This window comes from Chaetomium tenue, assembly GCF_020726465.1.
Source record: "Chaetomium tenue strain MPI-SDFR-AT-0079 chromosome Unknown F5144scaffold_1, whole genome shotgun sequence".
In the NCBI taxonomy this organism is placed as follows: Eukaryota; Fungi; Ascomycota; class Sordariomycetes; order Sordariales; family Chaetomiaceae; genus Chaetomium; species Chaetomium tenue.
Window position 1 is genome coordinate 4774883 of NW_027117329.1, and position 20661 is coordinate 4795543.

At 57.1% G+C, this 20661-nt stretch overlaps 8 protein-coding genes across 8 annotated transcripts; 3 read left to right on the top strand and 5 right to left on the bottom strand.

Moving 5' to 3' along the window:
* Nucleotides 1–283: 283 nt before the first annotated feature.
* On the bottom strand, nt 284–2856 carry F5144DRAFT_557493 (uncharacterized protein). The gene is made up of 3 exons (XM_066788026.1): nt 2222–2856; nt 1476–2153; nt 284–1394 (listed from the first exon to the last, which is right to left on the bottom strand). Exons 1-3 carry the CDS (start codon nt 2771–2773, stop codon nt 501–503), a joined length of 2124 nt encoding a protein of 707 aa, XP_066649132.1. The 5' UTR covers nt 2774–2856; the 3' UTR covers nt 284–500.
* A 162-nt stretch (nt 2857–3018) lies between these two features.
* Nucleotides 3019–5396, bottom strand: F5144DRAFT_617593 (uncharacterized protein). Its single transcript, XM_066791887.1, has 2 exons — nt 4652–5396; nt 3019–4599 (listed from the first exon to the last, which is right to left on the bottom strand). The coding sequence occupies exons 1-2, from the start codon at nt 5038–5040 to the stop codon at nt 3435–3437; spliced, it is 1554 nt and encodes a 517-aa protein (XP_066649133.1). The 5' UTR covers nt 5041–5396; the 3' UTR covers nt 3019–3434.
* Nucleotides 5397–7285: 1889 nt separating this feature from the next.
* Nucleotides 7286–9172, top strand: F5144DRAFT_598262 (glycoside hydrolase superfamily; the record flags this gene model as incomplete). The annotated part of the gene is made up of 2 exons (XM_066790929.1): nt 7286–8674; nt 8747–9172. 2 exons carry the CDS (start codon nt 7286–7288, stop codon nt 9170–9172), a joined length of 1815 nt encoding a protein of 604 aa, XP_066649134.1.
* Nucleotides 9173–10775: 1603 nt separating this feature from the next.
* F5144DRAFT_62804 (cytochrome P450) lies at nt 10776–13213 on the top strand. The gene is made up of 4 exons (XM_066792317.1): nt 10776–11317; nt 11383–11893; nt 11956–12450; nt 12520–13213. Exons 1-4 carry the CDS (start codon nt 11137–11139, stop codon nt 12956–12958), a joined length of 1626 nt encoding a protein of 541 aa, XP_066649135.1. The 5' UTR covers nt 10776–11136; the 3' UTR covers nt 12959–13213.
* A 12-nt stretch (nt 13214–13225) lies between these two features.
* F5144DRAFT_557512 (pyridoxal phosphate-dependent transferase) lies at nt 13226–15626 on the bottom strand. The gene is made up of 4 exons (XM_066788027.1): nt 15140–15626; nt 14997–15030; nt 13756–14918; nt 13226–13670 (listed from the first exon to the last, which is right to left on the bottom strand). The coding sequence occupies exons 1-4, from the start codon at nt 15455–15457 to the stop codon at nt 13416–13418; spliced, it is 1770 nt and encodes a 589-aa protein (XP_066649136.1). The 5' UTR covers nt 15458–15626; the 3' UTR covers nt 13226–13415.
* On the bottom strand, nt 15627–16518 carry F5144DRAFT_557515 (uncharacterized protein). The gene has a single exon (XM_066788028.1). It carries the CDS (start codon nt 16017–16019, stop codon nt 15804–15806), a length of 216 nt encoding a protein of 71 aa, XP_066649137.1. The 5' UTR covers nt 16020–16518; the 3' UTR covers nt 15627–15803.
* On the bottom strand, nt 16479–17713 carry F5144DRAFT_638126 (uncharacterized protein; the record flags this gene model as incomplete). Its single annotated transcript, XM_066792685.1, has 3 exons — nt 16479–17405; nt 17459–17524; nt 17589–17713. 3 exons carry the CDS (start codon nt 17711–17713, stop codon nt 16826–16828), a joined length of 771 nt encoding a protein of 256 aa, XP_066649138.1. The 3' UTR covers nt 16479–16825.
* Nucleotides 17714–18621: 908 nt separating this feature from the next.
* Nucleotides 18622–19525, top strand: F5144DRAFT_62624 (uncharacterized protein). The gene is made up of 2 exons (XM_066792256.1): nt 18622–18910; nt 18969–19525. Exons 1-2 carry the CDS (start codon nt 18743–18745, stop codon nt 19326–19328), a joined length of 528 nt encoding a protein of 175 aa, XP_066649139.1. The 5' UTR covers nt 18622–18742; the 3' UTR covers nt 19329–19525.
* The last annotated feature ends 1136 nt before the right edge of the window (nt 19526–20661 follow it).

The following is a 20661-nucleotide window of genomic DNA, read 5'->3' on the forward strand; positions in this document are numbered from 1 at the left end:
ACACCGGCTGGCATCTAGCATGTGGCGTCTTGTATCTATTTTATATTGTGGCGGCTTGGGGGGGAAGAAGAGGGGGTGGTAGTAGTGTTTCCCGGGCCGGCAGACAAAAAAGGGATGGATGGATGGGTGGATGGATGGGATGCAGAAGAGATACCACGTCGCAAAGCATATCACTGGGGCTGGCACGGCTTTTAGATAGCTAATGATACCAGCACAAACGAATCATCAATCAAATAGGGAGACAGGGCGCTCTTCCATGTTTGGGAAATCACGTTCGCTCTTGGTTGGTTTTTGACTCTTGTTGATCGTCAGGATGAGATTTTGAGGCGCTCTGTATCCCTTTCGTCCAAACAGCGGCTCTAAGGGGACAACACTGTCCGTCCATCTATCCAATGCGTAATGTATATATATATATATACACTTTAGAAAGCCGCATAAATACACACGCCCACGGATATATATATAATACACACATCCACGTACCCGACAATCATCTCAGCTCACCTCCCCTTGCTCTTGGCCTGCTCCTGGATCAGGTCGGCGATCGCCAGGCCGTCCTTGGTCCTCGCCTTGCCGTCCTCGTCCACGTACGCGCCGCTCCCGTAGCGCAGCGGCAGGATCCGGCGCGGGATGGACATGTATTGGAACTGGCGGTGGGACAGCTCGAAGCGCCGCAGGCCCGTGTCGCCGATGGCCCATTCGCCGGCCTCCTCGTCCTCGCGACCGGCAATCTGGCGCGCGACGTCGCGGCCGGCGCGCAGGACGGTCATGACGCCGGGGTTCTGGTAGCTCTGGCCGGCGACGGCGAGGCGGCCCTTGAAGGCCCACTCCAGCTCGAGGTGGGCGCCACGCATGCGCGCGGCGTGGCCAACCGTGTGTTGCGGGATGCATTCGCGGCGGAGCTTGGCCGACGCGTGTGCCTGCTGGCTCAGCTCCGGCGGCAGCTTGAGGTGGCGCGCGACTGCGGTGAGCGCGCTCTCCTCGGCGCGCTTCGTGTCCGGGATGGCTGAGGACGGCCAGCCGTCCCAGTAATGCCCGCCCATCATGACGGTGACCTTGGTCCCCGGGACAGTGTCGGCGCCACGGTAGGCGGGGTCAGGGTTGGATGCGGTGGGGAGGGGCGACTCGCGGTCCGAGTCGAAGACGGCGCCTAGGATGCACTCCGGGTTTTGCTCAAAGGGGAGGGTTTGTGGGATGAGGTAACCGAAGCCATTATGGGGGAAGTTGGCTTGCGGGACAGGATACCAGATGTTGACCACCATGATGTTGACGGCGGTGGAGTAGGCAAGGGATGGAAGCTGGTTTTGAGTTATTTCAGCAAGGGTTTTGGCAAAGATGGTCGAGACCACCTTGTCGTACATGGCCGGTTTCGAAGTGGTGTCCTCGGTGTGGATCTACCACGGAAGGGAGGAGGGGGGGGGTTCAGTCAGTCATTGGGCATGCGTGGAGAGGCGTGGTGCGCAATGAATGCTTACTGCAACTTGGTCCTCGTTTTTGTTGTAGTCAACGAGGTGGACGGGGGTCCCCGTCTTGATCGTGACGTTGGGGTTCTTTCCTAGGGCGGCGGCAAGGGCCTCCGGGAGAGTGGCGAAGCCGTCGCGGAACCAGAGGGCGCCCGCGCCGAGATGCTGGGAGGCTAGATCAAAGACGGCCTTGTTCTTGAGTAACTGAGGCACCATCTCCCAGTCAACGGACCGCACTACTGCATGGCTGATGGGCTGTCCCTCAGTCGGCACGAGGTAGTCTGATAGGAAGCCGCTGCCCATACTCATCTTCCACACATCGCCGCCCGTGACGCCGTGGACTAAGGCTGAGAAGAACCTGTCCACGAGACCGCGGCCCCCAAATAGGTAAGAGTAGTAGTCTCCCACCGACATATCGCTACGCCCTTCGAACAGGTCCTTCTCGTATGGGTTATTGGGTTTGGTGCGCATAACATTGAACATGCCGGGAATTACTCCTCGGAACAAGGGCTTAGTCAACATCGCAAGGACGTTGATGAAGCTGTTGAGGCTCCCAAACACGTAACGCAGCATGCTCTTGGGTGGTTTAGGGAGCGCGACAAGACGATCCGGGTAGTAGATGTAGGCAGGGAGGGGTTCGTCTGCCTTGTTCAAGTGCATAAGCTGGTCGGTAAGGCCGAGCTCCGTGACCTGGTCGAGGCGGCGGCCGTAAGTCAGCAACGTTCAGCCTGTGGTCAATGATAGAGGAAGAAACACACCAAGTCAAAAAAGACTAAATCGTCCCACTTGGCCACTCGCGAAACCGTCGCCTGCGGCGTGATCATGCGAGCGGCGCGCTCGAAATGTACGGTGCCCACCGTGCCGTCCGGGGTCTTCACCTCCACCCTGTCGGTCTGGATCCAGCCCCCCATCCGCGTTTGCGCCTCGTAGATGGTGATCTTAGCATCGGGCAAGAAGCGTGTCAGGTACCAGGCCGTAGAGAGCCCGGTCAGGCCACCGCCCAGGATAGCGATGGATTTCGGGGGGTTGTGTGGGTTGCCGACGGCATAGTGTCGGGTGGGTTGACGCCTGGAATCCGGTGAAATAGATAGTGATAACGGTGCTATCAATCTGGTAATTGGAATCGTCGGGGTTATCGGGTTCGTGGGGGACGTCGAGTGGTGGTGTTGGCGGGGTGTTCGTCGCTGTGGGTACGCCGTTAATAAAATGCCATGTGAACTGAGGAAGCGGCGGCAGGTCCGCGACGAGATGTGCCTAGCGCTGTTGCGGTCCCGGGTACGCGCCAGGTAGCGCAGGCTGTTTGCGTACATATCAAGGCGTCTTCCAAAGACTATATGGCCCGCACTGACACATCGGTGGGCAAAGTCAATGGCTCGGAACAGCTCGGGTGGGTGATGGTAATAATTATTTGGTATACGAAAAGAGGTCAGGTTTCCGGGTTGAGGATAGACCCTAACCCTCAATATGTGGCGACGCTTGCGAGTCTCACATGGTGAAGTTTAGCTTTAGAACTATGTTGGAATCACTTAGCAGCTCTGGGGGGGACGTAATATGAGGGCCAGATGAGAAGCCGAGCGACTTCGATATATATTCTCGTCGCTCGCGCTGTGATGTTCCACCACTTCTCCGCTAGTCAAACACAAGAGAATAGGCCGGTCTAAGTAGAAACAAGACGCCCGAAGTCCCAAGGCACCACCCCTAAAACGCCGCTGTGATGATATACTAGTACATGACCGAACCTACACCTCCAAATACCCATGCCTGCAACAAACTCGCCCATGCCACGTGTCCATGTCCTAGATGGGTATCCGTCCTCAGTGCTCATTCCCCGTGCCCCATCGATTCCCAGTCATATACCCTCCTTACTTCCGTCTCGCAGTTCGTCCTCGTCCTCGTCCTCGTCATGACCCGGCCCGCCCGCACGGCGCCGCTTCGCTGCATTTCACTTGAACACGTAACCCCCCGCTACAACTAGATGACCACCTCAGCGGGTTCGGCATCCGGAACATGGTCCATGCGCTCCTCCGATCCGGGGAGCACGAGGTCCTCCGGGCCGTCGCTGGCAAACTTTCGCTCGCTGACATGCTCCTGCCCGTCTTCGGCCGTCCACACCTTGTCCTGGAAGGTGCCTCGCTGGCCTTCCTCGTGCATGAACGGGCAGCTGCGGTTGGTGCATGGGCGGTACTTGCAAGGGGTCTTGACGTGGGTGAATTTGCAGTTGGCCACCTTGCACTCGCCACCGTTTCGGCAAGCCGGCATGGTGGGGTGCCGGAACGTGCAGTGCGGGTTCGCGCAGTTGGGGAAGAACTTGCAGTCCTGTTCGCCCTGGTGCGCCATCTTGGTCGCCGGCGATGGGTGGCGCCCCACACACTTGCGGTTCTTGCAAGCCACGCCGAACGTGCAGACGTCCTTGAGGTCGACAGCGGTGCCAGGTGGTGCCGCCGGAGACTGGTGAGCAAACTTGCAGTCCTTGTTTTGGCACCGCAAGTTGAATCGGCACACCGTCTCGTCAGGGTTCGGCGTCTCGCGCTTGGCTCCCGTCATGTCAACGTCTCCTTGCGAGGCGGAATCTGCCTGGCCTTCGGGGCCGTGCTGTTGCTGTTGTTGTTGCTCCGCGTGACCGTTGTGCTGATGGTGCCCCCCGCCTCGCCGGAACTGATTCCCCCTGCCGCCACGGTCGAACTGCTGCTTGCCACGGGTGTATCCGCCGCGGCCGCCGCCATTCTGCTGCTGGATCAACAGTTGTTGCTGCATTTGTTGAAGCATATGGTTCTGTTGCTCCATCATCGCAAAAATATCCGCCTGTCCGTAACCGGGCGCGTTCATCGGATTCATCCCAGCCATCCCGCCCATTCCATTCATGGGAGCGCCGGGGGGCATGCTGCCCATGCTCGCCAGTCCGGCGGCGATGTTGGTGGCGCGTGTGTTATTCGTCCGCGGCTGCCTTCCCGCGCCCATTCTTGGCCCAGCAGGGGGCCCCCTCCCAATTCTCTCGTTGCCGGATTGGTTACGGACACGGTGAAGTACCGAGTCCTGTGTCCGATCTAGCGCACGGTTGATCTGGCCCATGATGCGCTTCTCCCGCCCGCCGCGCATGTTGCCGGTTCCGTTTCGCATAGCTTTAGGGCCAGTAGGTCTGCCATCTGTCAGTACGAGGGTTTGCGCCCCAGGAAGAAGTGCTGACTTACGCATTGAGGCCCGCAGCAGGTGCATCTGATGCGTCCATGCTAGCATCAAAAGTGCCGTCCATAGGGTCATCATTCGCGCCATCCGTGACGTCAGTAGCCTGCGCTGGCCCGGGGCCTAATTGCGCACCAAGGATACCAATCTGTTGGAATAACCAATTTGCGAATGCCGGGGCTGTTTGATCCTCAGGGCCGAGGGAGAGCAGGTCCCCGGCAATTTCGGCAGCAATCTCGGACTCCGTCTTTCCGTTGGCGAGCATAAGGAGGAAGTACTCGGACATGGCAGAGCCTTCGGTGCCGGGGCCGGCCCATCCAAGCTCTGCGATCTTGCCCTGGATGGCCATGTTAAGGGCATCCGCGAGGGGCGTGCCGAGCACAACCTCGACGGACATGATGGTGAATGATAATACGAAACGAGTTGGACGTCGTTGGGGGAGGATGCGAATTGATCCAGATGGATAACGTTTTGCGTCGGGTTCGCGCGCGCGCGTGCTCTGGCAAGAGAATCGGCGTCGGGCGAAGTCGAGTGCGGCCGATGTGGCCAAAGCAAGGCTGAATTATCAACACGCGACTGGGGCGATTTTTAACACGCGTGCGTTGTCCAGGGGCTAAATTCCTGCGCTTTTATCTCGAGCAATACAGCGGGAGCACGACGAGGCTGCCTAGCAAGAATCCGCCGTGGATCATGGAGTGAAGGTTGTAGGTGGGCGTGATGTTGGTGGTTTTTAAAGATTCGAGGCGTGGAGCCGAACTGCGCGAAACAAAAAGCCTGGTCCAGGACTGGGTGGCTGGTGCAGAGAACAGAGTTGGGAAGAAGTGGCGTAATTCTGTAATTCCACGTGATTCAGCCACATTTGGCTCCCGCTTCCTGAGTAGTGTGGCGCATCTCGACCGATTTCCGACCAGTTCGAAATTCTGCTGAGTCATCAATCCGTCTTTTCTTCCACAGTATTATCCGGCACTACAAAACACTTCCCCGGCAGCCGGCAGTTGCTTGATTCATTAATATCGAGCCTTAAATCCATCATGCATGTTGACGTCGGCCAGATGACTGTTGCTCGACGACCGGCGATGAGGCGCCAACAAAACATTGCAAGATGCAAATAACTACGTAGGTACCCAAGTATGCTCGCTCCAGAGATTTACCAGGCATGGGTATCCTCGAAGAACGCAGTGCTACGAAGCAGGTATCTGGTACCTGCAACTATATGAAGGTGGGAATCTAGGCTTCCCCGCATGCGATGGCATGTCCATGCCTCCATGCCGCACCTGAATGGAGCATTCGACCGTCACTGGTCATGACGATGCTCTTGGTTGGTTGCATTATCCACTCACCTTCCTTTCTGGAGCGAGGCGGCGTCCCAATGCCAACGACTCGGCAACAACGAACACGCCGTCCCTCTGCACCAAAGGCTCCAAACCTGAACATGCTCGCATGCTGCGATACAGCTGCAACCTTATAACTGCGTAGCACTTCTCTTCCCCTCCAGTTAGTTCTAGTGGAGCCTCGGCGCCTTTACGATTGGGTATCCAACTGCTTTGCATCATGAGCAACCTTCGAACAGGCCCAGGCCATAGGCAAAATAAAAGCTGAACTCCAGGTGTACAAATTATGTAGGTGCCGACGAAACCTTCGACTAGAGGCACAAAATGAAAGCCATTCGGAAGCCCAAAGTTTACATAGTAGTTTTTTCTTTATTATTTCACGTTTGCCTCTTTTCTTGATTTTTTGCTCCCTCTCGAGTTCGCCTTTTTTTGGTTAGCGGGAGCCAGGTTGCTGGTCTCGGCCCGCACCTGCGATCGTCTGATGATCGACCTCGTTCAGGAAGGAAGAAGTGGTGACGGCAGGCAGACGCGTCGCCAAGCCGAGTAGTTAATGGAAGCAGAGGTGCCGCAAAAATCGCCTTCTTGGTTCAAGTTGCAAGTTTCCGACACTATTAATTCCTCCGATTCATCAGAACACCATCTCTCAAGCTACCTAAGGTCCCAATATGGTTTAGTTATTGACGACTTGGCTCCCCCGCTGGTATCCTTGAATGGGGCAGGGGTGTAACGTTGCGCCTTGTCCCTTCTGCGCGGTTCCTAGCAAGAGCTAGATTTCGATCAGCACCACACGGCAAAGCAAAACCCACACCACCAGCTGACTGGACTCCCGGATGAGCTGTGCTGAATCCAGCCTCGTGGATCGGCCGGTGTGCACCAACCCGCAGCTGGCCGTGTTAGTTAGCCCGCAGCGCCCGTGGTTCCATCCACCAACAGCGGCGGACTGCACGGGTTACGTCCCCGCCGGCGCCGTCAACACTCATCCAACCATCACAAACAAACACGGGCTTTCCCCGTTTCTTTGGTTCTCCCCTCTCGGGTTGCAACCAACCTGTGCAACGGTGCCGAAGCATGCTCGCATGGTCCTGGTGATTGCCAATTGGATCTACCCGAGCCCGCCAACCATCTGATCTGTCTCATTAATATCCCCGAATGAGCATCCAAGCATAAAATCCTAGCTCCTAGAAACATTCCAGCCCCCCTGCCTGCCGCGCCTTACTGAGCCCATAAGCTATTTATCAAAACGGGCACCCCTCCAAATTTCTTCATGTTCTCCGCCCACACCACACGACAGTTCATGAATTGACTGGCAAGATGTGGTCACCGCTACTTTCTTGTCTTTCCCTTTCCCTAATCGCCCTTCAACCTGTCGCGGCAATCTGGCCGGCACCCCAGAGCTTGACCAAGGGCAGCTCTGTTTTGTACCTGCACCAAAACATCAAGGTCACATATAATGGCGAATCTGTATGCTGGTCTTCTCCCCATCGCGAGTGCCTTGACGAAGGTGCGGATACTAAACAGTTCCTGTTCCAACAGATTCCGTACACCTACGGATATGAGCCCTCCAAATTGACCGGCAAGGAGGTCGTGCAGGCGGGCCTATCCCGGACGCTCGCCGGCATCTTCGACAGCAAGTTCGTGCCCTGGATGCTGCACAAGCCCGGTTCCACGTTTGAGCCAGATCTGTCAAAGGGCCAAAAATGGCTCGAGACGCTGGAAATCGTGCAGACGGGCGAGGATAAGGCGAGCACCTTCAAGCCGCTCGCCGGCGAGGTTGACGAGTCGTACAACCTGACCGTCAGCGCCGAGGGTGCCGTCAAGCTCACGACCGTCTCGTCAATCGGCGTCCTCCGCGGCCTCGAGACCTTCTCTCAACTCTTCTACCAGCACTCGGCCGGCACGTTCTGGTACACGCCGTTCGCGCCCGTGTCGGTCCAGGACGCGCCTAAATTCCAGCACCGCGGCGCCATGATGGACACGGCGCGCTTCTTCTTCCCCGTGGACGACATCCTCCGTACCATCGACGCCATGTCCTGGAACAAGATGAACCGGCTGCACGTACACGTGACAGATTCGCAATCGTGGCCGCTCGAGATCCCCTCGATGCCTGAGATCTCGGAGAAGGGCGCCTACCACCCGAGCCAGACCTATTCGCCGGAAGACATCGAGCGTATCCAGACGTTCGGCGCGGCGCGCGGCGTCGAGGTCTACTTCGAGATCGACATGCCGGGCCACATTGGCGTGGTATCGCTGTCGCACCCGGAGTTGATCGTCGCCTACAACGAGCAGCCCTATCACTGGTGGTGCGCGGAGCCGCCGTGCGGCGCTTTCAAGCTCAACAGCACGGCCGTGGACGATTTCCTCGACAAGCTGTTCGACGACCTACTACCGCGACTGGCGCCGCACGCGGCCTACTTCCACACGGGCGGCGACGAGCTCAACAAGAACGACTCGATGCTCGACGAAGGTATCCGCTCCAACTCGTCCGAGGTGCTGCAGCCGCTTCTGCAAAAGTTCATCGACACGCAGCACGCGCGCGTCCGCAAGGCCGGCCTGACACCCATCGCCTGGGAGGAAATCCCCCTCGAGTGGAACGTCACCATGGCCCTGGACACGGTCATCCACACGTGGTTGGGAGGGGAATCCGTCAAGAAGGTGACGAGCATGGGTCACCCGGTCATTGACAGCAACTACAACTTCTGGGTAAGCCATCACGATCCACTCACTTTATTCTCCCATCCCATCAACCCCGGCTGAACTAACACCACCACGCAGTACCTCGACTGCGGCCGCGGCCAGTGGCTCAACTGGGCCAACGGCGACGCCTTTGCGCAAGGGTGGCCCTTCAACGACTGGTGCAGCCCCGCCAAGGGCTGGCGGCTGGTGTACTCGCACGACCCCACGGCCGGGCTGACGGCCGAGGAGGCCAAGCTGGTGCTGGGCGGCGAGGTCACGCTGTGGAGCGAGACCATCGACCCCATCAACCTCGACACCATCGTCTGGCCGCGCGCCAGCGCCGCCGCCGAGGTGCTCTGGTCCGGCCGCACCGACGCCGCCGGCCAGAACAGGACCCAGCTCGACGCCGCGCCCCGCCTGAGCGAGTTCCGCGAGCGCATGGTCCGCAGGGGCGTCCGCAGCTCGCCTGTGCATATGACCTTCTGTACCCAGGGTTCGCCGGAGGAGTGTGAGTTCCGTCCGTGAGGAGTGTTAGGGATGTGAGTGGTGGTGGTGGTGTTCCTTTTGCTCTGTCTTCCTCCTTTTGCTGTGGCCATTGGGGTTTGGTGCTTGGTACTGTTCATGCTAGTCTTGGTTTGGGGTTGCATTGTCGAGCGGAGTGGTTCCGGAGCCTTGTGCGGCGGATTCGGGAAACATCCGGTGCCGTGAACCGCACGGCTTGTTTCCGAACGCCTAACGTCAACTACCTAATGTCTTGTGCTGCTTTTACTGGACTCTTGGTTCGCGTGCCTACGTGGCTTGCCTTGTTGGTCGATTCGTCCTGTCTCGGTACGTGATGATGAGCGGGGGCCAATCTCCACCGTCCCGCCAAACCCCTTGCAATAACCACCCGGCTGTTCGTAACAGCACTTCGTACACATTACAATGTCCGTGTTATACACGGAGCCAACTAGCTCACCTCGGGCATCGGGATATGTGTGGTCCATCGGGCTAACATCCGTTGCTCCCTCCGCTCCGTCGGGCAGGAGAGTTGCTCCACCCCGAAGGAGGCTCGGGAAATCCAAGATCATCGGCGCGGAGTACGTGAGATTGTGGGGGCGGAATACAAATTACTACATGCGTTCCATGTCTTAAGACCCAATGCACTTGTAGGATCAATCCGCCGAAAGGAGGGAAGGAACGAGGAGGAAGTTGTCTAGAATGCGCCGATTCGGGAATAGGTAAGTGCTGCGCCTGCCGTCTTGAGGCAGTTAGCCGTCTAAAATTTCTGCTTGATCCTCAAATTTGAATCGAAGGCTGAGTACTTCGTACGAATACTTTCCCAGGCATGGATTCTAGGTTTGTTCTAGAACCACAGCCTGATCCATGCATCTCGTGGAGTAACGGCGCACAAAATGCCCGACATCGTTTTTCAAAGTCCTGTACCGGTAAGCTGATTGACTCGTTACACTAATAACAGAAATACCTGGCCAGGGACAGGACGCCGCATCGCCGATGGACCACGAGGTAGGACGACCGAGACAGCTTCCACATGGGATCGCCGCGTTACCCCAGCCTTGGTTTCGACTTCCCCGCCTTTTCGCAAGCTTGCACAAGTTGGTCGCACACCACGCTGCCGGGCTGCCTCTAGAGATTACACAGTTGGGGGCTGGAGAAGACGCGGCCGGCGACGTAACTGGTTACCATGTTATTACGATACCGGAGACGGGTCCCGCGGGCGGCGACAATGCAACAAACAAGGATAAATTGCAAGCGGTTGTGGGCTGATCGCGTCGCAAGCGCAAGCGGGGGGTGGACATCTTTGTTCCCAAGAAACACATCACGTCACTCCCCATTGAGATCCAACCGTGCTTGTTGGTAGAGAAATCGTTGAGTGTGGCTTAACTTGCATGCAGGGCTCTCAACGGCTATCCGTGTCCACCTTCCCCCTCCACTCTCGGGGTTTTCGTTCTCGGCACACGGCCTTGTTACGGCTTGTCTCCGATAGTTACGACTTGGCAGAGATGTCTCGCTCATCTCCCTCTTCATGTCCTGTGCAATATTAATGAGTCCTGATTAGTTATCTCCTTCCCACGACCCAACCACGGCTGTCTCCTGGTTCTAAACCATCTATATACATATTCTCGGGGTTCGGCCGTATATCAACACCGGCTTCCCCCGCAGCCAAGCTACCAAGGAAGGATCCTGTGTTCCAAGCGAGGACGAATAGAAACAAAAAGGACCCCTGAATATCCAATTTCTGACGCCCTCGCCGTTCCATATAACTTCACAAGCAAACCTACCGTCTGACTGTACATACCTCAAACGCATCCCCGATTTGCGTTGTTGCTCAACAACAGTCTTCACTGTCCAGGCACACACCCGCTCCTAGCTTGTCCTCGGGCTTATCCCCTCGACTTGTCACCCAGCCCTGCTCAACTGGCTCACAACTGCTTGTGCTCCTTTCTACCCCTAGTGTTGGCCCATTCGGCCAGCCGAACCAACTCACAATGGGACTCGTCGAGGCTCTCATTGACTATGCCTCAGTCAAACTGGTTCTGGCCCTCGTGCCAGGCCTTCTGCTGGCCTACATAATTGTGGCTGTCATCGTGCGGCCTGCATGGCAGGAGATGAAGTTATCCCAGAAGCCGGGATCAAGGGCATCCCCTATCAAGTCGGTGATGCCATTCAGTGAGTAATCCTTCTTAGCTCAAGCCGTGCATTGCCTCCGGCGAGCAGTAGCTAACACGACAAAGGCCTCGACTTCCTCTGGGCTGGCATCACCGCCGGAAAGAAGAATGAGACCCACCGATTTTGGCAAGACATGTTCAAGAATGCCCCTTCTCACACGGTCGAAGGCCGCATTGCTGGCCGCCGCATCATCTTCACTGCCGACCACGAGAACATCAAGGCCATCCTAGCCACCCAGTTCAACGACTACGGCAAGGGCGAGCCCTTCCACGAAGAATGGAAAGCCTTCCTGGGCGATAGTATCTTCACCACCGACGGCGCTATGTGGCATGACAGCCGCCAGTTGATCCGCCCGCAGTTCATCAAGGACCGTGTCAGCGATCTACACGTCTTCGAGAGCCACATGCAGACCCTCTTCCGCGCCATCGCGAACGGTGGCGCCCTGAACGGCGAGAACCAGCATGTCGACATCGAGGCCGGCAACGGAAAGCCCGTGGATATTTGTGACCTATTTTTCCGCTTCACACTGGACTCAGCCACTGACTTTCTCTTGGGTCACGATCTGAAGTCGCTCAGGTTTGTTGCGCCCCGTTCCTGCCACACCTAGTCCGTGCATTGCCTAAGCTTACTTTTCCCAGCAACCCTCATCAGGAGTTTGCCGAGGCCTTCGGCGAGGTCCAGCGGGTTCAGGGCATCATCGCCCGCTCTGGTGCCCTCAACAAGCTTGTCCCGCGTGCCTCGTTCAACAAGAACATGGAGGTAATCAACCGCTTCATCAACCTCTACATCGAGCGCACTCTCCGCCTCACCCCCGAGGAGCTGGCCAGCAAATCCAAGAGCGACTCAGGCTACACCTTCCTCCACGCCCTCGCCGGATACACGCGCGACCGCCAGGTGCTGCGCGACCAGCTGATCGCCGTGCTGCTCGCCGGCCGCGACACCACCGCCTGCACGCTGTCCTGGACCATCTACGAGCTCGCCCGCCACCCGGAGATCCTGGAGAAGCTGCGCGCCGAGATCCTCTCCGTGGTCGGCTCCACCAGGGCACCCACCTACGACGACCTCAAGAGCATGAAGTACCTGCAAAACGTCATGAACGAGACCCTCCGGCTGTACCCCATCGTCCCCTTCAAGTATGCCCCCCCTTCTTTCCCTCCCCCCAACCATTTACCGCCTACTAACCCTTCACTCCCCCAATCCAGCGTCCGCCTCGCCCTCAAAGACACCACCCTCCCACGGGGCGGCGGCCCCGCCGGTCTCGACCCCGTCAAAGTCCTCAAAGACACCCCGATCGGCTACTCGACGCTCGTGATGCAGCGGCGCGAGGACCTGTACCCGCCCGCGAGCGCCACCTTCGCGTCGTCGGACGAGTTCTCCCCGGAGCGCTGGTTCCACTGGCAGCCCAAGCCGTGGCAGTACATCCCCTTTAACGGCGGCCCCCGCATCTGCATCGGCCAGCAGTTCGCCCTCACCGAGATGGCCTACGTGCTGACCCGCCTGTTTCAGCGGTATGATCGTATTGATAACCACATGGCGCCGATCGATGGCGGGAAGCCCGTTCTCAAGGCGGACATTGTGCTGCAGCCGGGTAAGGGGGTGGTGGTGGGGCTGTGGGAGGCGAAAAAGGGGGAGAAGCAGTAAGTGAGTGAGTGGGAGGGAAAAGGTGGTGGCTGTCTATCTATGGATGCGAGGGACTGGGTTGCAACATACTGTGATGAACTGATTTTGTGTTTCCATGTTTATTATGGGCGGTTTGTTCTGGATGTACGATATACCATGATGGTTTTGGCGTTGGATTGGTTTCATTTCATGACAGATAGCTAGCGTGTCAGCCAGCAACACATGATGCTCATCTCACTTATTTCTCAATGCCCCTCTAATACTCTCATATCACCTTGTGCTAGGTTTCTCCAAGTGGATCGCGTGAAATTGACAGATCTACTCGATTTCCATCTATGAGTCTTTATGCAGTGCTCGAGTCCGACCAACAATCCCCTTGTCCACCCCTCGAATTTCACCAACAAACAGCAAAAGCCAGCACAAAAATCATCTAAACATATCGAGTCATAACCCATACATAAACCGTAACTACACCACCTCATAGCTGATAACTCTCCCGAATGGCCTCCCCCAGCCGCCGAATAGCCTCCCTCATATTCTCGGGCGTAGCCGCCGCAAACGTGGCCCGGAGATACAGCCCCGACGGCGGGACATCCTGCTCGGCACGGAACCAGGACCCGCGGGCGACCAGCACCCCCTTCGCTATGCAGCTGTTGTAGATCTCCTCCTCAATTTCCATGATGCTCTTGCTCGCGGCGCGAGGGTGCAGTTCGTAGTTGACCTTCAGCCATTGCTATATCCCATTTGTTAGTGCCTGCTGTACTTGGAAAGAAAAGGCGCACGGGGGGGAAGGGGGGAGGAGGGGGAAAATAACTCACAAACATGCCAGCCTGCGGCGGTTTCCAGCTGACCACCTCCTTCGGCAAGAACTCATCACACGCCGCCGACATGACATCCCGCCGCTTGGTATACTCCATCCTCAAATTCATCAACCACCTGAAATAGCCCTCATGCCCCCACTGTTCGTCCAGCAGCTTATGCAGAATCACCTGCGAGAACCCGCTCGGCCCCTGGTTGGCCACCTCCGCATGGCGAATAAACCGCTCCACAATCTGTTCCGACGCCGTGATCCAGCCCATCCGCGACCCGGGCACCACCACCTTGGAAAACGAATCCATGCGCATGACCCGCCCGTCCACATCCATGCTCAGGTACGTGGGGATCAGGCCCTCCAAGAACGCCTCCACACTCTTCGGCGCTTCCGTCCCCGGCTCCTGCATCTGCAGGTAATAGTACGGCTCGTCCTCCAGAATAAACACGTCATGCCGCCTCGCCACCTCATAGATGGCCCTGCGCCTCTCCAAGCTCTGCGTCGCCCCCGTGGGGTTCTGCCCCGACGGCACGGTATACAGCACCCTCGGCTTTGCCCGCCCCCCTCTAGCCTTGACATCCCACCCGCTCAACACCTCCTCCATCCTCTCGGGCACCAACCCCTCCCCATCCATGCCCACCCCGACCACGCCCACCCTCAACGGCGCAGCCGTCTCCAACGCCGTCGAAAACGAAAACTCCTCCGTCAGCAACGTATCCCCCCTACCGGGCCCGTCGCACAGCATGCGCAGGGCCTGTTCGAGGGCCCCCGTGCTTCCGATGGTCAGGCACACGCCCCAGTCGGCGTAGGGCGGGGCGCCGACCAGCTCGACGTGCTCGACGGCGAAGCGGGTCATCTGGGCGGAGCCCGTGGCCTGGCCGTAGTTGAGCGCGATGGAGAGGTCGTATTCGGCTGCGGGGGGTGGTGCGTTGGTGGCTGTTGTGGTTGAGGCGTCGTATTTGCCGATGGTGGCGTCGGAGCCGGCTGTGAGGGTGGCTGTCTCGGAGAAGTGCGGGGGGTTGGGGATGTGCATGGTGAGCGAGGAGATGGGGAAGTATTCGGGGCAGGGCAGGCCGCCGCCGAGGGAGATCAGGCCGGGGGTTTTGAGGTTCTTTGCTGCCTGCTTGAGCTTGCAGGGCGCGCGGAGGGTGGCTTCTTTGGTTAGGAGGTCTAGATGGGGGCGGTGGAAGGTTAGTGTCAAAGGGGGAAGAGAGGTGACAGAGGGAAGGGAGGTTAGGGGTCACGTACGGTCCCATCGTTTGGCTTTTGGCTTGCCTGTTGTCTATTTGAGGGGTCATGCGGTGTCAGATATGTCTTCTTGGACGAATTGTGTATTGTTGTTATGAAATAGGGGTTAAGGGGTAAGGCAAGGGTTAGGGTAGGGTACGCACCGGCGCCTTGAACATGTCGGCATTGCAGGATGCCGCCGTCGGTGCATTGAGGCGCCCCGCTCTGGCCCGTCTCTCCTTGATGTCGGCGATGGTGATACGCTCCTGGGGTGTCGGCGGTGGGGTCAGTTCGGCTTCCGGGAATTTGGGCGCCGCAGCCAAAGCCTCGGAGTGATCAGGGGTTTTCGAATGTAAGGCCGAAGGGGGCGGGACGGAAAGCCGGCGGGGTGTGCTCCGGACGCTCTTCATGCCGGAGTGCAGCGGGGCGGGGGCTGACGGCGGCAGGCCTCGGAAGGCGCCGGTCCGGATTGCACTCCGCATTTTGGCCGGGACGGATCGGGAATATGGTGCGGAGCGGAGCGGAGCGGATGCCGGGATACTCGGGTCTAAGTCCGAATCGGAAATTGGCAGAGAAATCAAGATGCAGGAGATGCAATTGGGAACTGGCACTTGGAATACGTTTATTGTTGCAAGATGAAGAATTAAAAGGACAAAGAAGTCGAATTATCACCCCCGAACAGATAGGAAGGAGCGCCGGGCGGATGTTACAAGGGAAGTGGCCAGGGGCCGATGGCGGGGTTCCGGGCCCGAGGGTAGCCGTTGTTAACCCCGTTGAACCACTGATCATTGACCTGAAAATGCCCTTGTGACCACTGTAGTGCCACCGCTATTCCGCAAGTACGTAATATTTCAAATTGGCTTTCCCGTGCACTGCACTGCACTGTGTGTGTTTGTGTTTGCTTTGAGTGAGGACCGGCCGATGCGATGGTCTAGAATCAAGTTCCACAGATAAGAGACCAGACACCAGGGGAGGAGATAACGTGAAAGGGATAAAGATAGAGATAGGCCGAACCGGAATCGGGGATGAAGGCAGCACTTGCATGCCCTAATGCATCCCATGCTGTATTAGTCTAAACGTAGCGTAAAATCGTACCTATATATACCAAGGTGTCATCGGTCATCAGAATAAGCTGGGTCGTCTTGCCCCTGCCCCGCAACAACAACCAGGTTACTTTCCCGTTGTCGTGTTGTCATGTTGTCGTCCTCTCTCTTCCTTCTCATCTCCTCTCCCCTCTTTCTCACCTCCCCGCACAGCGCAGTCCTTGATGCTCGTCCATCCTCGTCCAAAACTCCAACGTAGGTAGACACCCGGTCTTAACCTCCTCTGTTGGGTCGAACCCGTCCCGCCTCTTCCAGTCCCCAATCCACGCCATGTCATGTTGTAAATGTCAAAGACGGCCGCCTGAAAACATGTTCGCCGATAAATGCTCCCACGACATAGGATGAGCAACCCCAAAACGGAGTGCTGAAAGAGATGGCCCTTGGGCAACGAGTGTGGGGCGCCGACTGTCTGTGAACCCGTGAGAATCCCCCACCCCCCCTGAGAAAAACGCCGTTCAAAGTGCCGTATTCTGCAACGTCTTAGTGAGGTCGCATATTTCATGAGTTGGTTCTCTCGGGTCGAGGATCTATTGTGCTCTGTCGCTGGCTCAACAGCTAGAGCGGTACTGAACTTGTGCCGAGTCGGCGCCCGATAGGTGGTGTGTTGATGTAGTAGAGTTTGGGCGGCCCCTAGAAATGGTTCAAAAAGAAAACGCGGTGAGAGACTGTGCGATTGCGAAATCAGCACACAAGACCTCCATTTCGGATGAAAGAGTGTCTCTTTTTCTAGGGGCACCACGGATGTGTTCAATAGCTCACGCCTCCTTGAGGTCCGAGCAACGGTTGGTCGGGTTCAACAGTTCCACGGTCCGAGTCCAGGTCCGAGTCCACATCCGGATTCCCATGTCCTTCCGGGCTAGCAGGCTTTGCATGAGGCTCCTCCATGGGGCGTTCCTGATCCGGCCGGACGGCCTCCGGGAAATATATTCGCGTCCGGTCATCCCATTGTGGCCGCCACTGCCCCACGACGTCGGTGAGGGTAATATCGGTGACGTCTGTGCCCGTCCGGGCAGACGCCGTGGAAGATGGCCCGTGCCGGGCGAAGTAAACAGAGTCGAGCCGGTTGGACTCGAGCGGGGGCCAGGCCCGCGGCTGGGTAGACACGGTCCGGAGGGATCGGTTACTCTGTGCGTCGATAGAGACACCTGAGAACTCGTCCTCCACATCTCCGTCATACTGGAAAATGTCGTGTATGACAACCGTGATCAAACTCAATGCAACGCTGAACAGCGGGAGCCAGGGGATGAGTTCTGTCCTAGAGGGCCCAGCCACGAGGACGGCGACCAGAAGAAGAGTGAAAGCCACAGCAGCAGTGAAGCGCCCGAATCTGGGCATGGTCAGCAAAATAATAAAGGCAACCCAGGTGTCCGGAGCCCTTACCGAATAAAGGGCTCAATATGGAGAGCATGGAAGCTCGGCGCACTTAGGAGGAAACCTGTGAGGGTCCTGGGTCCGGATTAGCGCCTTGTTGGTAAGAGCTGAGTCCTGGCCTTACAACACTCGAACCCACGGCTCTTCGGTGTTGGCCAAAGGGAAAAAAAGGGCGGAGCCGATCATGATGCCGCAAGCTATGACCTTGGCGCGGGTCCTCTCGCTCTGGGACGTCTGCGTGTGGCGGGCATGAGTATGCTCCATTGTTGTTGGCTAGGCTCTGCAAAGATCTTATCGTTGATAGTGTTAACGGCGAGGTGTCGGATGCTGCCTAGAGGAAAGGTCAAAACATTTGTGCCGCATGAGAATGCTCGAAGGGTTCCAACTATAACTAAGTTGGGTGACAAGGGGCAGAGCTAAGGAGAAGAAGACGACATGGACGAAGCTCTAAAAATAAGCGCCAGGAATAATAGGCAACTTCGGAGGCCGCTTTCAAACCAGTTCAACGTGTCGTGTCCCACATCTATACTCAACAAGTCGAGGATGCGAATGAAAGCTCGCAACCTGGCAACAACCCACCGTCAAAACGTCAATTGCGAGGCGACCACTAAGAGGCTTGCTGTGCCGTAGATCACTCGCATGCCACAAGAGTCAGGGGGACCCTCCCTCGCCCCAAACCCCGTCCGCCTCGAAGATTGGTGTGTCGCACAGGTGGTCTGGTGTGTGGTGCCTTGGGGCGCATCGATGCTCCGGGCCGTCTATCCACGTAGTTGTACACATTCATGTGGTGGGAGGCCGCGGGCGTGATTCGCTGTCATGTCCCCAACGCTGTTCTGCCTTGTGTGTGCGGCTCCAACTCCGGGCGTCGCCGGATTGGTTGGGCTTTCGGTGAGCGTCGTCAGCCCTACAGTCAGCCCTGACGTCGACAATCGACAAGGCAACCCTCGCTGCCCAACCGGCCTTGTTTGGGCGCCCACGCATGGAGATTCGGAAGATGCAACCCGGAGTATTCACATTCGGATGCGGGGTAAAAGAAATCGAGGCTTGCATGTCTGACCAGTCACCGAGAGGCGGCTGTAGGTCGCCCAGGTCCTTGTGACGATGGCGAGGCTGTGATTTTCGGCAACTCCGAGATTAAGGAGTTAGGCCAAATCGGGTGTGAGGATCTCAATATTTAGAGTCTATCAAAGGACGTGCTTTGGTGGTGTTTTAGGGGCGCTAGGTAGTCTCTTAGGTCTTGGTCTTGTACTCCCGAATAGGCCGTCTTCGCCAATACGAAAATCAACAAACAACATGGATCCCAAGTCATGCTGTTCGCATAAGAACCCCGGGGCAGTAAGCCCGGTACCGAGCCGCCGGTCTCCGTTCTCCGACATCCTGGATATCACCGTCAGCTCTTTCTGCAGCCTGGTGACTTGGGAGTACACCACCCAAAATGAGATCCCCCAAAGCCCAGTCGGAGTCAGTATTAAGTGGTTCTGGTTTAGGGGGCGAAGATCCAACTAACCGGTTGATATAGGTCACTGAGCAAAACCACGGAGCCGAAAACCCCGCCGGCGCCTTCATCTTCCGCCCCTCTCCGGGCCTTATGCTCTTCTCCTGCCTGGTATTCGGCTGTTGCGTCTCATCATTCGCACATCGGAGACAAAGTCAAGACCCATTTCAGTTCATCATCTACTTGATCCTCCTCAGCTGTGCTGCCATGATCGGGTACGCCGCGGGGGCGCCTGTGTACCTGATCTTACTCGGTTACCTTCCATGGGCGACGTGTGCGGCCATGGCAATCAGCGTTTCGAGCCGCGGCGTGTATAGGTGTCTGAGGCCCCAAACTGCGGCGACGGGCCAAGGGGACGAGGAGAAGGCGCGATTCTTGGGTTGAATTGCTGGGAGACATGGAATATTCGAATCAGTCAAGCTGCCGATTTCCCTGGTGGAAGCACAGGGCAGATGCAGGACGGCAAGTCGGAACTGGAGGAGAACCGCGGTTAGAAATGTGCGGTTACATTCACGGACGACGTTATGGTTGATGATGTTATGACCACTACCCCAAGATTGTTACTGTTCAAGTTCAATAGAAGTCGTTACTTTTGACTTCGCAGAGGTTGCAGGAACCATTCTGGGGGTAGTGGGGTTTGGAGCACGAATAGGCATCGTACGGCTGGGCGCCCTCCCGGTCGGTCTGACCCGGTTCTGGCCTAGTTTAGGGCCTGAAGAAACACCCGGCTCCTCCTTTCTCCCCGGGTTAACCATTTTCGAGCCAGCCAGTATGGAATATGGTTGTTGCGCTCTGGGACTTTCCTGGGATTTGGAAGCGGACGACGGAGGGAGGTGCTACAGCCTTACCGAGAACACACCATCCTCGGGTCGGGTTTTCGGTTAACCAGAAACCTGTAAGTAACCTTACTTCTTCTGTTTTTGCTGTGGAGAAGGCGCCACGGGCAATTCAGGGAACATGTATGTCAGTAGCCACACGGGACATGCCCCGGCCTGTGCTTTGAGCTGGTATGAAACCGGTTGTGCTTGTTGCCAAATGAGTAGAGTTGATTAATATTCCGGGAGGTCTCTCCCCCTAGGCTGCCTAGACATGTGACAGCAACATAAGCCACTGGGTCGACTTGCACAAAGTACCTGATGTTGTGATTCAAGCGGACTGGGACAGTCAATTCTATCTCGACTCACCATAGGTGAGAGTAGAGAACCGGTAACGTGGTATCGATCAAAAGGGCCTTGTGCATGAGTTGACATCCCTTGGCCAAGAGGCAGCGGCTGTTGGGGTATCTGGGGAGGTTGAGGCACCTGAGTGTTCAGGGGGCGGAGCTGGAGGGGCTGAGGGCTAGACTTGACGAGTTGAGGTTGTAGGATGCGCGGGATGGGGATGGGGCCTAGCGGCGAGGAGGAGCGGGTTTTTTTTTTGCTGAAATGTCTCGACATATGTAGTATTCACTCGCCGGGAGAAAATCATGTACGAGGTAGTGTTGTTGTTGGTGTCTGTTCATAGTTTAGGGGCTAGGACCCACTTTCCTGAAAAAGGGGTAATGTTGACATGTCAACCTCACGGCACATCTGGAGAACCGGTTAAGTTCCTCTGACGATAGGGCTGTATTGTATGTGTATGATACCGAACGTACATAGTATACGCGTATATCGTCATTGGAGTATGGCGTTCCATGTCCTCGGCGATGACAAACTTGAGAGTATAACGGTTGAGCTCG